This window comes from Gossypium arboreum, chromosome 13 (assembly GCF_025698485.1).
Source record: "Gossypium arboreum isolate Shixiya-1 chromosome 13, ASM2569848v2, whole genome shotgun sequence".
Lineage (NCBI taxonomy): Eukaryota > Viridiplantae > Streptophyta > Magnoliopsida > Malvales > Malvaceae > Gossypium > Gossypium arboreum.
In genome coordinates, this window is record NC_069082.1 from 5,407,911 (window position 1) to 5,424,974 (window position 17,064).

The 17,064-nt window shown below is 35.0% G+C and overlaps 1 protein-coding gene across 1 annotated transcript; it reads right to left on the reverse strand.

Annotated features, from left to right (window-relative positions):
* Nucleotides 1-2,109: 2,109 nt before the first annotated feature.
* On the reverse strand, nucleotides 2,110-16,526 carry LOC128286784 (uncharacterized). Its single transcript, XM_053024486.1, has 3 exons — nucleotides 16,043-16,526; nucleotides 11,465-11,850; nucleotides 2,110-2,343 (listed from the first exon to the last, which is right to left on the reverse strand). Exons 1-3 carry the CDS (start codon nucleotides 16,524-16,526, stop codon nucleotides 2,110-2,112), a joined length of 1,104 nt encoding a protein of 367 aa, XP_052880446.1.
* Between the last annotated feature and the right edge of the window lie 538 nt (nucleotides 16,527-17,064).

Below are 17,064 nucleotides of genomic sequence, written 5' to 3' on the forward strand. Positions count from 1 at the left end.
GGGCTAAAATATTTACAGGCCCATTTTGAGCCTGATCGGTCGAACATTTCACGTCACCCATGTCGTGCGGGTGCGCCCCAACCCCGATGGGTTTGGATTTGCACCCCCTGCACGCAAGGTAGGGTTTCAAGCTTAATCATTCAATCGCCTTCAAGTGGGCTCTCATATATATACACATCTCACACTTGGTATTTAACCAATGTGGGATCTAAGCTTTTCTTTTCCTCAACAAATATTTCCAACTAGTTTACTTTGAGCATCAATTTCTCATTCATCACTCAACCATTTTGAGCATATAATATACCATTGTAAAGGTCTTATGCAGTAGAATACAAAACCATAATTTTAGGATTCAACTATCCACCTTTATCAATCAAGAATATGCCTCAAAGTTTCCAAAAATTACAATTTTTTCCTACAATCCCTCACGTGAATGAAAATTAACAGTTTTAGCGGAAAAACATTGACTTGATGTAGTGATAGAATTTATGATCGATAGTTGTATAGGATAGGTAAGAATCCACTTTGAACCTTCCCTTGTGAAAGTATATTTACTTTACTAGCTAATCAGTAGACATGATGTCCTTGAATTGTTTTGTCATTTGTGTAAACGATGATATACCTTACACAACTACCGCTATGGCAAGGTTTTAATTCTCATGGGTATGTTCACATAGCCGTGAACATCTCCTGGTTCTACAAGAGTTTGAGAGAACTATGCCTCAATAGCCTCCTTGAAGCAGCCCCACTTCACTCTCACATAAGAGACTTATGTTGTTTGGCTCACCAAAACACACAATGGTCATTAAAAGAATGGCTTAACCTATCCCATATTTAGTCACTGTTTACATCATAGGAACAAATTTGAGATAAGAACCCCCACATTGACCTCATAAGGTCTATGCAATTTGGTTATCCCTTTGAACCTAGATCTTGGGATCTTCAGTCAACAAGTTAGGGTTTTCCTTCACATAGGGCCTTTTATTTTCATGGGCTTTAGTCTTATTCCTTTCGATGTTTTATCATCATGATCTCGATTTAAGCCTTTAGTTAGCTGATCCACAATGTTATCTTTTGATTTTAAAAAATCAATAGAGGAAACTCCATTTGAGATTAGTTGTTTAATGGTATTGTGTCGACGATGCATATGTCTCAACTTACCATTATACGTTACGCTAGGAAGACACCCCCCACACTTTCAAGTGATTGTATGATGGTTTTCTACTTTTCCATAACTCATATGGTGTCTTGTCCATTTTCTTGTGGGGTACCTTATTTAAAAGGTAACTAGTTCATAGAAAAGCTTCCCCTCACATTTCTCGTGATAACTCAGAGCTTTCTAACAAGGTGTTCATCATTTCCTTTAAAGTTCAATTTTTACATTTGACTACTCCATTTGATTAAAGAAAGTATGGTGGTGTTACTTCATGAATAATGTTATGTTGTGTACAGTATTCAAATGGTTCAACATATTCACCACCACGATCACTTACCACCATCTTTAATATTTTTATTAAGTTGATTTTCAACTTCTTGCTTATAGAGAATATATTTCTCTATAGCTTCGTCTTTGCTCTTATATGTAACAATATTTTGTGCTATCATAAATGAAGGTAATAAAATATTTATTCCCTCTTCTCGTTTGAACAAATTTTAAGTCACAAACATTGCTATGTATTAGGTCAAGTGGTTCTATGTTTCTTTCAACAGTTTGAAATGAAGACCTTGTTAATTTTGCCTTAATACATGTTTTACATTTATGATTATAGTTATGTGAAATGAAGGAATGTGCTCTAAGTTAATTAATGTACATAAAGTATCATAATTAACATGTCTGAGTCTACCATGTCATAAATTAAATGACTTAAGCATATAAACAGAAGAAGAAGTAACATCCTTATTCATAGTTTTGCTTTTACAGATATTGCATTAAGTTTAATACATATCCTCTTCCCATAAACATTCCCTTTTTAGAAAAAATTAGCTTCTAGGATTCAAACATCATCTTAAAGTCAGGTACACTAAAGAGTGTCCTAGAAACAACGTTCTTGCGTATGTCAGACACATACAACACATTTTGAAGCTTGAGTTCTTTACCAAAAGTCATCTTTAAGACCACAGTACCCTTCCCCTTGATCTTGGAAGTTGCAACATTGCCCATATAGAGCTTCTCCCAATTTTCACAAGGTTCCAACTCAGAAAAGAATCTTTGGCACAACACATATGACATGTGGCACCAGTATCAAGCCACCATTCTCTTGGATTTGAGTCAGCCATGTTGACTTTAAAAATAACAGCACATAAGTCCATATCTTGCACAACATTGATGGGAGTTTCCATTTTCTGTTAAAAAACAAAACTAGAATTAGAAAATTATCAACTTTTGTTAGACAGCAGGAATCTAATAAAACCCGAAACAAAAGTTTATACAGTCTAATAAAAAATACAATAAAACAATACACTAGGTAGGTAACCCTAAAAGAGAGGTAGTGCACTGGCACGTTTAAATACCAAGTCTTTCAAAGAACTAATCCTAGACATGCACTCTCATATTGTCTTTTTAATTCACCGTTGATAAGTTTCTTTTCCTTTGATGTCACAATTTTGAAACTACAATTTAAGCGTTCACAATTTAAAGCCACAATTAAGGCCACCATAAATAGAAAAAATTCCCTTTTATTTGTTAAATGACAGAATTAAAATTTTAAAACAAAATCACTTTTGTTAAATGACAAGCTTAAATCTCGAAACAAAGTTATTTAATTAAATCAAAATAAAATCGGTTAAATGGCAGGAATAAATCTTGAAACAGAATTCTTTGACTGAGTCTTCGTTTGGAAACAAATCAAGATCTAATAAAATCTGTTAAACGACAAGAATAAATCCCAAAATAGATTATTCAATTTACTTCTAATTTAATAACAAAATTAAAATCGAATAAATTCTATTAAACGGCTTGAATAAATTCTGGAACATATTTTATTTAATTTTAATTTCTAGTTTGGTAACAAAATAAAAAAAGGAATAAAATCTGTTGAACGGCGGGAATAAAACCCGAAATAGATTTTATTTAATTTTAATTTCTCGTTTGGCAAAAAATAAAAATGTAATAAAATCTCTTGAATAGCAGGAATAAAACCTGAAATAGATTTTATTTAATTTTAATTTCTCGTTTGGAAACAAAATAAAAAATGGAATAAAATATGTTGAACGGAGGGAATAAAACCCAAAATAGATTTTATTTAATTTTAATTTTTCGTTTGACAACAAAATAAAAAATGAAATAAAATCTGTTGAACGGCGGGAATCAAACCCAAAATAGATTTTATTTAATTTTAATACTTATTTGGAAACAAAATAAAAATATGGAATAAAATCATTGAGCAATGAATAAATCCAAAATGATTTTATTTTATTTTAATGCTCATTTGGAAATAAAATAAAAAATAGAATAAAATCTGTTGAATGGTGGGAATAAATCCTGAAACATATTTTTATTTAATTTTATTACTTGTTTGGAAAAAAAATATAGAATAAAATCTGTTAAACGGTGGGAATAAATGTAAAGCAGATATTATTTAATTTTAATATTTATTTTCAAATAAAAAACAATTTTTTCTTTTTGTCTTGGTGTCTCGTTCGTCTCGAATTAGAGAATTACAAAAAAAGAAAAATGCCTATAGATTGTTGGACAAAACACGTTAGCGAATAAAATATATAAATATAAATAAGTAAATATTTATATATAAAATAAAATATAAATTGAATAATTTATATTTAAATTGCAGTACAAAAAAAACAATAAATAACATAACAAAATTACAAATCAAAAGAAGAATAGAGTTTTATTAAATGTTGAGGCCTGTTTAACAAAGTTTCATTAAGACAGATTTGGCTACTCCTACGGTACTTGGAGAAATGTTGGTTGGCTGTCTCTCACAATTAGGGGTGAGCATTCAATCGAGTCGAGTCTGGTCGAGTAAAAAAAATTCGAGTTAGTCGAGTTGACGAATCCTATTTTAGCAACCGAACTCAATTTGAATTTTTTTTTAACCGGATCGAATCAAGTCAAAAAATATCGAGTCAAGTCGAGTCGAGTTAACGAATCCTATTATTTGTACTCAATGTTGAGCTTACATGAACCGATTATTTAACTAGGAAACGAAATATAAAGTTATTTAACAACATATACAATATAATAGTTTTGCCTTTTAACTTAATTCGTAAACATTTATCAAAACAACATAGTTTTACCTTTTAACTTAATGATTTTGACTTTTAACTTAAAAAAAGGTAAATATTTATCAAAATGACGTAGTTTTGTCTTTTCTTATTCGGATTTTCGGATAACACGAATTGTGTAATTCACATTCGAGTTAAACCGAAAAACTTATTTTTTTATTCGAGTTGACCCAAATAACTTGATTAACTCAAATAACTCGAACAATTTAATTCAAAATTTGAAAATTTTATCGAGTTTTTCGAATCGAATTGGATTTTGCTCACCCCTAATCACAATACAACAACACGATGATCGGAGTAGTAGCACCTCAGCAGTGATCAATGAACAAACGTTGCATTTTTCTATCACCAAAACATTAGGAAAATATTGAGAGGAAAAGAGTAGAATTTTGGAGACCAAAATAAACTCGGTGAGAGAGAGTGTTTTTCAGAAATTTTTTTTGAAGAAGTCTTAGCCTTTTATAGGCATTCGATATGGAGGAATTTTGGAAATATCCATGTATTAAGGATACAAAATTTGCATTAAAGTAGCAATTAAATCCATTTGATTAATATCAAATCAAATTTATTAGAATCAAATTTTGCGTAATTTGCTAAGGGAAAAAAAATATTTTTGTGTGGGGCTAAAATATCTGTAGGTCCATTTTGGGCTAAACCGGTCCAAACATTTCGCATCCCCCACATCATGCGAGTGCGCCCCAACCTCGATTGGTTTGGATCTGCACCCCCTGCGCTCGAGGCAGGGTTTCAAGCTTAGTCGTTCAATCTCCCTTCAAGTGGGTTCTCATATTTATACACATCTCACATTTGGTATTTAACCAATGTGAGATCTAAGCTTTTCTTTTCCTTAACAAATATTTCCAAGTAGCTTACTTTGAGCATCAATTTCTTATTCATCACTCAACCATTTTGAGCATATGATATACCATTGTAAAGGTCTCATGCAATAGAATATAAAACCATAATTTTATAATTCAACTCTCCATGTTTACCAATCGAGAATATGCCTCAAATTTTCCAAAAAGTACAATTTTTCCAACAATTCCCCACATGAATGAAAAATGATAGTTTTAACGGAGATAGAATCTGCGATTGATAGTTGTATAGGATAGGTAGACATCCACCCTTGAACTTTCCCTGTGAAACTATATTTACTTTACTAGCTAACTAGTAGACTTGATGTCCTTGAACTATTCTGTTATTTTTGTAAACGATGATATACCTCACACAACTACCTCTCTGACAAGGTTTTAGTTCTCATGGGTATGTTCATATAGCCATGAACATCTCTTGGTTCTGCAAGAGTTTGAGAGAACTATGACCCAATAGTGTAACGCCCCTAAACCTAGCCTAGAAGTTTAGATTGAATTCTGGAGGTTACATTGATTACTGAAGTGATCGTAGGAAAGTTTTACAAAACAAGTTATCTCAAAATTTCATTACAAACATATTTATCTTTTTACGAACCAAGAATATATAATCTTTTAGATTTCAAACAAAAATATAATGTTAAGTTTAATTTATGAACAAAATTAGGTTTACATGAAAAAACAAAAGAAGAACTTGTACCACAGTTTTTATGAAACCTCAGAGTTCAAAATCGAATAACAAAATAGAAGTTGAAAGGAAGAACTGTTAATTTAATTTTATCATGATTGTCTGAGACCTCCGCATACCTAGTCCAACGTCAGAGTGTAGAAATGCATCTATAAGAGGAAACACTAAGGGGATGAGCTACACGAGCTCAGTGTGAGTTCAAAACGAATAACAATAGATTTATAGAAACCATTTCGGAAGTGAAACATACTTACAGATATATATAGAACCAGAAAGTGAACTTAGAACCAACGTCCCAACAGAATGTAACAATTCAAACACACCATGTCATACACAGACACTCAGTCACAAGTGTTATTCAATCAGAAAGAACACAGTCAAATAATTTTACACCCAGAACACTCAGACAGATGCGTATGAATGCAAATAAGCAATAAAAACCCACCCATCCAGCCAACACACCTTTTCGTCCTCTGATCACACCCTAGAAGAGTTGTTAAAACTCATCCAACCAATCACACCAAATAAGACCTTGAAAGACCCATCCAACCCTATACACCATGAATGTGGACTAAGCCACTCAGATAATATTACGCAGCAGGGCTAGCGTATATGTAGTACAGTGCAATGTAGTAGTCCGCTATATAGACATGTTGCAGTTTAAATTGCCAGATCAGATAATAGTATGTAGCAAAGTTGACGTACATGTGGTACAAAGGCACGAGAAACCACAAGATTTAACACAAGTTGCGAGAGAAGCGCTAAATTAGATCAGAATCAGTCTCCCTTCTCTTTGCAACCAACCTAAAAATTTGCTTCATGCAAGTGTATGTATGCATACAATCTTACAGAAACAATAAACATATCGACAGACAATCAGACAGAAACAGATATGCACATACGCCCAACAAACCGGATTCAGAACCAAACATCTCACACAATAGTCACAAATAACACATAAGTTGAAGCCCATATTGGAGTGCTAACGCTCGTGTGCCCACTAGACAGGGCCGTGTGTCCAAAACACGTGCCCGTGTGAGATTTTTAAATCCCCAAATTAACCACACGGTCGTGTAGAATAAAATCACTGAATCCCTAATTCACAAACGCACACACCCCTGTACCCAAAGGACACGACCGTGTGAAAAATTGACAAAAATCCCCAAATTGGACACACGGTCCTATGGCACCAAAACTTGTCAAAAAACCCTAATTCCTAACTATATACAGTCGTGTTGACCGACTAAATGGGGGTACACACCCGTGTGGCCACCCGTGTCGTCACGAAACCACTTGCAAACAGCTTGAAAATTGATGCGGCCGTTGAGAGCACCAAAAATATCCTATTCCTATAAAATATTGAAAATAATAAAAATTAATAGTATAAGGGAAGTAGGGTCACATCTTTAGGGATCTGATTTGAAAAATTGCTTGTTCCTCAAAATCCTGGTCAGAATCGTGCCCAAGAAAACGTACGTACCTAGGAAAAAAATAAAAAAACAGAATTAAAACTTTTGATCTAGAAAAAAATAAAATAAAAAAAAAGTTGAAAGTTTTGATTGAAATTTCAAAAATTAAAAGTAATAATAGAAATAAATAGAGTTGAGGAAAATGTGTTCTTATGGAGAGATTCTAGCCTCCGGTTGTCTCGATCCGCCTTGGGTTCAATTCTCGGCTTTTAGGTGATCCTTCTCAAACAGAATAAGCCAATTATAGTGGAAGAGGATGCCTACGACCATCAACTCCAAAAATTTAGACTTACAATTTAGCGGAACCTGATTCTAGCCAACAATCGCTTCTATGGGATCATCTTATGCTAGATCATCACTTCTCAATGGCGAATCCCATGCCATTTTGTCTCTTGGCTCGCTAACCTCTAACTCAGTAAGCTAACGAACCGACTGTGCAACCTTCCCAAAACATACAAAGCGGCCGCCTTTTTTATACGTTGAAAAGATCACCTTTTAAGGGACATGGACGGAAGCGTCAGCCTCGTAATGCGGAGAAACGATAAGTATTCATCGAGAAGGCTAAGTACGGATTCTAAGCCTCATGAACCCTTTTTAGAGAACTTTGACAACCTTTGGCTAGATAATTTTAATGGCTCATGATTTTTGGGGAAAAAGAAATAAATACAATGAAAATAGAATTTTTATTGAAGAAAATATGGAAATAACAAAAAGGCTAAAATTATGGGGGGAGAGTGTTTATAGAAAAAGATTCATGAAATTCGTGTCACTCCATCCCCTATTTATAGTATTGGGAAACATAGTCTAGTTTTAATTAAATTCTAAAAGATAAATACAAATAAATAAGGATAATTAAAGCTAATTAAAGATAAATAAAAATAAATCCTAAAATTAAATCTAAATAATAATATTTAATAATTATCCTAATATAATTAAACATTAAATAGAGTCTTGTGCTATAAAATCTCTTCTTTTGCACTTTTGCTCCCAAAATCTTTCACACTTAGCATTTTTTGCACCACCTCTCTCCTACTTCGTATGTTGGCCCAATTTAACTTCAAATTACGCTTTTAGCTCTCAAGTTCCTTTTTGCCTCCAATTTAGTCCCTGAAAGATAAAAGACCATAAATAGCTCAAATTAGTAGGGTCATGCTCAAAATAAACATGCAATTAGCACATAAAAATATGTCGTTCTAGAGTATTATCAAATTCCCCCTACTTAGCCCATGCTTGCCCTCAAGTATGGTTACTAACTGTGAAATTTAGAAATTGCCATGAAAGATGTACCACTCCAAAGTTTTATAAAAATTAGTCAAAATGCATATGAAAAATAAAGAGAACCCTTAGCTTAGTTTAAGTAAAACTGAAAAAGTATTCCAATTAATACACACAAAAATTAAAATCGACTTGGATTATTTCACGAAAATTAGGTAATTTACTAAACTTACCAAGACACATTATTTGTTTCCACCTTTAATCCCCAAATACAATTTTATTATTAATTCATCACTTTTTTTCTTTTCTTTTTCATATTTTTTCATTTTTTCATTTTTTTCTTATTATTATTATTGCATAAGAGTACATTGAACCTTTTGACGCGAAGAGAGATGACAGCCAAGCACCCTACCCCAGTTACTCAGCCTAACATACTCCTAATTCATTATATTTTTCTTAAGAACATATCGAACCTTTTGACGCGAAGAGAGATGATAGCCAAACACCCCACCCCGGTTACTCAGCCCAACATATTCCTAAAAAAAATATTTAATTTCGGTCAGCGGAGTTACCTAAAACGTCACACAACCTTTTGACGCGAAATAGGATGACAACCCAAGCACCCTGCCTCGGTTACTCAGTCAGTCACGTTTTAAGCATACTCATAACCACGGAAGCATTACAGTTTATTATAATGGAACATATTTTAATTTGGGAGACGAGGGAGAACAATCAAGTGTCAAAAATGAGTTTCAGCAACTACCTAACAGTCATGAACAGAAATTCAGCATGCAATTTTCATTAGGTGTTCTCTTTATATTTAGACTTAATCAATTTTACTACAAGTAAGATAGGGTTAACTTTATTGATCATAATTATTCAGCCTAAAAGAAATAAAACAGTGGAGACGAAATCAAACAGGCAAAATCTTAACTAACTCAGTAGACAAGAAGCATGCATGTGGGTCAAACAGTGGGCAAGTCATGGTCAAATTCATAGGCATGAAAAGAGGCAGAATATTCTTTAAAAAAAATTATATGCCCAGCAACGATCAAATAAGAAGCATTTAAAATGACATATATAATGAGGAATGTCTCCCCTACTTAAAACACATTGTCCTCGATGTGAAAGTAAAAAAAAAATATGTGAAAGAAAAAAGGTTTTAGAAAAACTCTCCATGTAGTCATTGTCGTTCATGCATAGCTAGAAGGAGGAGGAGGTTCGACGTTGTGTAAAGCGAAGGAGAGGAGGGAGAGCGCGAATCGCGTGCGTGGCATCGCTTGGGTTGAGTGAAGAAAAAGAGGAGAAGGGTTCATGCTGTGGAGAGGAGGATGAGGAGGGTGTGTCGTCGTCTAAATCAACGGCTTGGGTGGCGAAGAAACGGCACTGGCATTGACAGTAAAAGACGGCTCGACAGAGGCATGGCTACGGGTTCGCACCATGGTTGGCAGGAAATTGACGATGGGAGGGGTGGTGGAGAAGTTTCGGCAGCTATGGGGATTTTGGGGAAAAAAATGGGTTCAAATTTTTAGGATTTGGGGTTTTATTTGGTTGAAGGGGGTGTTTTGCTGAATTTTTTTTATAGTGTAGTGCAGGAACGCGCTATTCCTGGCTGGAATAGGGATGGAGTAAAGGCTGTTTGGCTGTAGGTTTTGTTTCTCTCTTTTTTTTTCCTTATTTTCGTTTCGCTTCTGTTTACCTAGACAGAATAAGAGAATTATATCAACATCCAAAAATAAAATAATAAATAATAAAATAAAGTAAAATTAAATTAAATCAAATTAAATTAAGAAAAATAAATGAAAATAAAAATTGGGTTGCCTCCCAACAAACGCTTGTTTAACGTCGTTAGCTCAACGCCGTGAATGGTTCTATAGTGGTTCCAGATAAATCTTTTCAATCGTGTGGGCTTGAAAATTCTCATAATATGGCTTTAACCGTCGGCCATTGACTATGAACAACTTTTCTGGTTCTTCACTTTCTATTTCAACCGCACCATGTGTAAATACTTTGGTCACAATAAAAGGTCCTTACCATCGAGATCGAAGCTTACCTGCGAATTGCTTTAATACGGAGTTATAAAGTAAAACTTTTTGTCCTACCAAAAAATGTTTCTGAGCTATTTTCTTATCATGAAACAACTTTGTCTTGTATTTATAAATGCGAGCATTCTCATAGGCATCATTACAAATTTCCTCCAATTCTTGGATGTCTAATTTCCTTGCCTACCCTACGGGTTCTAACTCCATGTTACATTGTCGAACAAACCAATAAGCTTTATGTTGCAACTCTACTGAAATATGGCAAGCTTTTCCAAAAACAAGTCTATACTGGGTCTTGAAAATTCGTCCTTTATATGTCGTCCGATAGGCCTAAAGAGCGCCATTAAGTCGAAGACTCCAATCCTTTTGGTTGGGCTGAACTGTTTTCTCCAAAATAGACTTGATCTCCCTATTCGAAACCTTTTCTAGGCCATTCGTTTGAGGACGGTAGGCTATCGCTATACGATGATGAATTCCGTATTTTGACAATAGTGCCTCTATGACTTTGTTGAAAAAGTGGGTGCCATGATCACTGAATAGAGCTCGAGGTGTGCCAAACCTAGAAAAATAGTTCGTTTGAGAAACTCCACAATAGTTTTAGCATTATCATTATGAGTAGGCTTTGCTTCTATCCACTTAAGAACACAGTCTACTGCAAGAATTATATATACGTTTCTAAATGAGGAAATAAATGGACCCATGAAATCAATGCCCCATACATCAAATCTTACATACATGAATCGGGGATAGAGGTATTTGATTTCGTTTAGTAATGTTACCTGTATGTTGGCATTTATCACAAGAATTAAAGAAACTATATGCGTCCCAAAAAATTATGGGCTAATATATCCTACACTTCAATACCTTGAGAGCAGTCTATTTAGGGTCAAAGTGACCTTCTCAAGCTTCTGTATGACAAAAAGTGAGTATAGAGGTTACCTTGATTTCTGGAACACGTCGTCTTATTATTTGATCTGAACAGTGTTTCCATAAGTATGGGTCATCCCAAATGTAATATCGAGCTTCTCGTCTAAGCTTGTCCTTCAGGGAATGTGCTAACTCAGCAGGCAACGAACCTGTGGTTAAGAGATTTACTATATCCGCATACCATGGGTAATGAGCCTCGATCGAAAATAAGCTCTCATCAGGGAACTCATCATTTATAGGAGTGTCATCATCAGTTATTTTTAACCTGCTCAAGTAGTCAGCTACCAAGTTTTCGCACTCTTTTTTGTCTCGAATCTCGATGTCAAACTCTTGGAGTAGCAAAATCCATCTAATGAGCCTTGGTTTTGCTTCCTTCTTCGTGATCAAGTACTTGAAAGCTGCATGGTCAGAAAAAATAATCACCTTAGATCCCAATAAATATGACTGAAATTTATCCAAAACAAATAAAACAACTAAGTGTTCTTTTTGTTGGTGGTGTAGTTGCTTTGTACAGCATCTAGGGTTTTTGAGGCATAGCAAATGACATGAGGCTCTTTGTCTATCTTTTTATAACATCCCGAAATAAGGCCTAGTCAGAATAGTGGTTTCGGGACCACGAATCTGACATCAAAATATTATTTTATGATTGTTATTAGGCCTAGAATATGAGATTATGCATGTGTTAAAGTTTCATGAAGAAATTCTTTGAGTAAGGTATCCAATTAGGAAATAAGGATTAAATTGAATAACCTGCAAAAAAACTTAATTTCTAGAAGCAATTTGTATGAAATTGATTTAAATTATAAATTAGAAGGTCTTGGAGAGAAATATGCCCAATTTCTAAATTTTTGGACAAAAATGGACTTGTATGGATGAAATTTTAAAGAAAGGGCATGAGGGCATTTTGGTTATTTGGCTTTTTAATGAAATAAAATGGGAAAAATCAAGTCAAAATTAGCCATTATTCTTCTCCATGCTACTGAAATTCTCTTGTCACCATAGCTAGGGTTTTCAAGCTTTCCAAGCTTAATAGTAAGTGCTCCCAAGTCCCGTTTTTAATATTCTTTATATTTTTGAAATCCTGGTAGCTTGATTCTCTCTATTTCTACCCATATTTCATGCTAGGGTTCATGTTTAAAAATTTAATCATGCATGAGTTACTTGTATTTTGATGGATTATGGAGTAATATGAAAGATGAATGTGTGTTAAACATCTTTTCCTAGGTGATTTTCATGAAAAACCCTTGTAGAGACCATTTTGCAAAAGTTGTAAAATGTGTGGTAGAAATAAGAAATAATGGGAAATGTGGGCTGCTATAAGAGAGAAAAGTGTTCGGCTAGGCTTGGGTAAGATAGAAATTGCATGTGTTTTATTATACGAGCCTAGGGACTAAATCATAAAAATGTCAAAGGTTAGGGGCAAAACGGTCATTTGGGCTGGGGGTGAGAATTAGACTTGTAATGTATAATGTGGAGGTATTGATGATATAATTTTGTTGTTATAGACCCCGAGGAACAAACTCCGAAGGTTGATCGAGGTAAACGCAAGGTTTCGAAATAACCGAAACACAATTTCAAAACGAATACTAGGTAAGTTCGGATAACATAAGTAAACTTGTAGTATGCATAATTGTATGATTTATGATTGTATGATAATTGCATTTCTTGATAGTATGAATATTCATGAAATGCATTCTTGATAAAGAATTGTTGTTAAAAGTCTCGGTTGAGGTTGAAAAAGGGGGATTTGATGGGTAACCTGTAATTACATATGATTTGAGATCCTGCATGTGTTGTAGAAAAGATTTAGCCCAGACGGGTAATCCGTTTATCTCAATTATGAAAAGGATCTAGCATGGACGAGTGTTCCTTTGAATGATCGAGCCTACCGAAGAATATGTGTGCATTATGGATTTCGCCCAGACGGGTAATCCGATGAGGGTCTGAATTTAGCCTGGATTGGTAATTTAGATCCAAGCTCAGTAAGGGTGTATGTCTATAAGGGATTTAGCCTGGACTGGTAATCCTGCCATAAGATGTGAGGTTCGCGGGAGTGCATATATGTGAAATGATCATTCATGAGAATTAACGGATAATGAGTATTCCATCGAGATTTCCTAGAAACTCAATGGGATTATTATGAGGTATGTCAATAAGATGATGAATGATGAGCTCATCTACATAAATTACATGATGCTTTGTTATGTAACTAACTTATTGATTGAGTGCATGTGATAGGGAATCGTTTCGTAATTGATGATTTCATGATTTAAATATGATTGTATACTAATTACTTGGTAAGTTTACTTTTCGGTTATTCGAGCTTACTAAGCATGTAAATGCTTACTCCTCTATTTTTCCCTGTCTCACAGAGCTCGAAGACTCATAAGGTCTGGAAGATGATTGGAGAGTCAACACACTATCAACTAGACAAGCTTTGGTATAAAGACTTTGTTTGTTTTGTTCAATAGCATGTATAGTATTTTTTGAGTATTTTGTTATATGTGTCATTTGATTTGCCAAATGAAGGCATGTAAACATATGTTTATCTCTTTGTATATGGCCACGAAAATTGGCTTAATTGAAGTAGGCTATGACGTACGAATTTATGCATGGTTTTATTTACAAGTGATGGGCCGTTACCAATTGGCAATAAGTCACATGAACGAGCCAATTTCGGATGAATTAAAGTGACATGGGAACCTATAAACACTAAATGGAAATAACCTATCATGTATGAAACCAATGATATAAGGTTTCCATACATCTAGTCCAATCAAGATTATTTACAAGTGTATAACTGTGTTTTACTTTGAATTTGGCAACCACTAAGCACGAGTAGTAGAAAGGGGTGACTAAAGGCTTGGAAAATAGCCTATTAGAGTTCACATGGTTAGACATGCGGGCGTGTGTCTAGGCCTTGTGTGTCACACGGTTCCCTCCTATGGGCATGTGCTATGGCCATGTGTCCCCTACACTTAAAATTTTAGCTCAAAGTTGTACATGGGAAGGCCACATGGGCGTGCACCATGGCCGTGTTAAAAAGACAGTGTCGTCCATGGGCAAGTAGCACGAGTGTGCGCCATGGCCGTGTTGATAAGTTAGTGTTGCCCACAGCTGAAGGGCATGGCCGTGCTCCAAGTCACATAGGCGTGTGAGTCCACACGGCCCACCTACACGGACGTGTGACACTTTATGATAAGGAGCCCAAAGTTTATTGAACGTACCCAAATTTGTCCCGCACTACCTCTAGGTATGTCATAGGCCTCGAAGGCCTATATAAGGGACGAGTTGTTCATGGATGAAAAGCTTAAAATTTGAGTAAAACTTGGTAACCCAATTTGGTAGTTTCAAAATGTAAAGTCCTGGTAATGCCTCGAATCCTATCCCGGCATTGGGTACGGGTGTGGGGTGTTACACTTTTGCCCTAACACGGCTCTCACACTGCGTTCGCTTGCATCGTACGTAATTTCAAATGGGTAATTCCAATCTGGTGCTTGTACTACGGGAGCAAAAACTAACTTCTATTTGAGTGTTTCAAAAGCCTCATTGCATTTCGGTCCGAACTTGAATTTCTTGTTTATCTACAATAACTCGCACAATGGTTTAGCTACTTTTGAGAAGTTCTTTATAAAACACCTGTAAAATCTTGCATGGCCAAGAAAGAACGTATCTCCCTTACAGTAGAGGGATATGGCAAAGAATTTATAATGTCAATTTTGACCTTATCGACCTCAATTCCCTTAGCTGAAACTATATGACCTAGAATCAAACCTTTGTCTACCATAAAATGACACTTTTCATAATTCAAGACAAAATTAAATTCTATGCATCTATGCAAAATTATTGTAAGATTTTTAAGGCATTCATCAAAACAATTCCCATACACAGTAAAATCATCTATAAAAACTTCGATAATTTTTCCACATGTTCAGAAAATATACTCATCATGCATTTCTAAAAGGTGGCCGGTGCGTTACAAAGTCCAAATGGCATTCTTCTGTATGTAAATGTACCAAATGGGTATTTAAAATTGGTTTTTTCTTGGTCTTCTGGTGCAACTGGAATTTGGAAGAAACCTGAGTATCCATCAAGACAACAAAATTGAGTTTTACCAGCTAAACGTTCAAGTATTTGCTCTATAAAAGGAAGAGGGAAATGATCTTTTCTAGTGTAAGAATTCAACTTCCTGTAATCAATGCAAACATGCCACCCATTTTGCACTCGAGTTGGTACCAACTCACCTTCAGCATTTTTCTTTACTGTCACGCCCATTTTCTTGGGCACGACTTGTACCGGACTTACCCATCTATTGTCAAAAATGGGGTAGATTATGTCAGCATCTAACAGCTTGATTATCTCCTTTTTTACCACCTCCATCATATTCGAGTTTAACCATCTTTGTTCCTCTCACCTTAGTTTTGTATTTTCCTCCAAGTAGATTTTGTGTGTACATGTTAAAAGGGCTTATCCCTTTTAAATCGGCAATGGTCCAGCCAATCATTTCCTTATGATTTTATAGTACCTGGATCAAACTTTCTTCTTTGAGCTTAAAGAGTTTATTTGAAACTATAATCGGTAGGGTATTACCAGTCCCCAAAAATGCATACTTAAGATGTTCAGGAAGTGACTTTAATTCCAAATATGGAGCTTGCACCACAGAAGGTAAAAGTTTAGTGTTTGATAGAGACAATAATTCATTAACAGATTCATAATCATCAAATATAAATTTAGATTTATCTTCATAAATGGACTCAAAAGTCTCATAAACTAATGAGTCAATTATGTCGACACGGTTTACGCTCAAGATTTTGCTTGGGTGACTAATAGCATCATAAACATTGAACTTCACAATCTCCCCATCAAATTCCATCGTAAGAGTTCCGCTTCGAATGTCGATTTTGGTGCTAGCGGTACTAAGGAAAGGTCGGCCCAATAAGAGGTCTGAAGATCCAGGAGTGTTGTTCTCCTCCATTTTTATCACATAAAAATTTGCAGGGAAAATAAGTTTGTTAACTTCTACCAACACGTCTTCGAGGGCTCCTTCAGGATGCACAATAAACTTGTTTGCCATAACACATTTTTTCGTCAAAAAACCCGCGTTAAGTAATTCATATATAGAATAAGGTATTACATTTATTGAGGCCCCTACATCACACATAGCCTTCTTAATTCCCAAATGGTCTATCTTGCATGGTAATCCAAACATGCCCCTATCTTTACATTTCGCTGGCATTTTCCGCTTTAACACTGCAGATACATTCTCACCAACACTTACCTTTTCATTACCTATTAATTTTCATTTGTTGGTGCAGAGTTCTTTAAGGAACTTGGCATACTGCAAAATTTTTCTGATGGCATCCAACAGTGGTATATTGATTCGACATTCCTGAATCTTTCGAGGATCTCCTTATCTTCTTTGCCCTTTTGACATTGATTTAATCGTCCTAGAAATGGAGGTTGAATTTTTGGAAATGAGGGTTTCGCTCGGACCTGTTCATCATTTTCAGGCTTTTCCTGTACGATTTCTTGGCCAAGATTTCTACCAAGAATTGGTTCCAATACCTTTCCACTTTGCAGCGTCACTGCATTCGCATTTGTCTTGAGTTCTG

Excerpts from the sequence above, each read along its gene's own strand:
- LOC128286784 (XM_053024486.1), bottom strand. The coding sequence starts at position 16,526 with ATGGCAAACAAGTTTATTGTGCATCCTGAAGGAGCCCTCGAAGACGTG. Across the intron at positions 11,851-16,042 it reads GTATGCATTTTTGGGGACTG|CTTTCAAGTACTTGATCACG; the intron begins GTAATACCCTAC and ends CTGACCATGCAG. Across the intron at positions 2,344-11,464 it reads GACGTGTTCCAGAAATCAAG|AAAATGGAAACTCCCATCAA; the intron begins GTAACCTCTATA and ends GTTTTTTAACAG.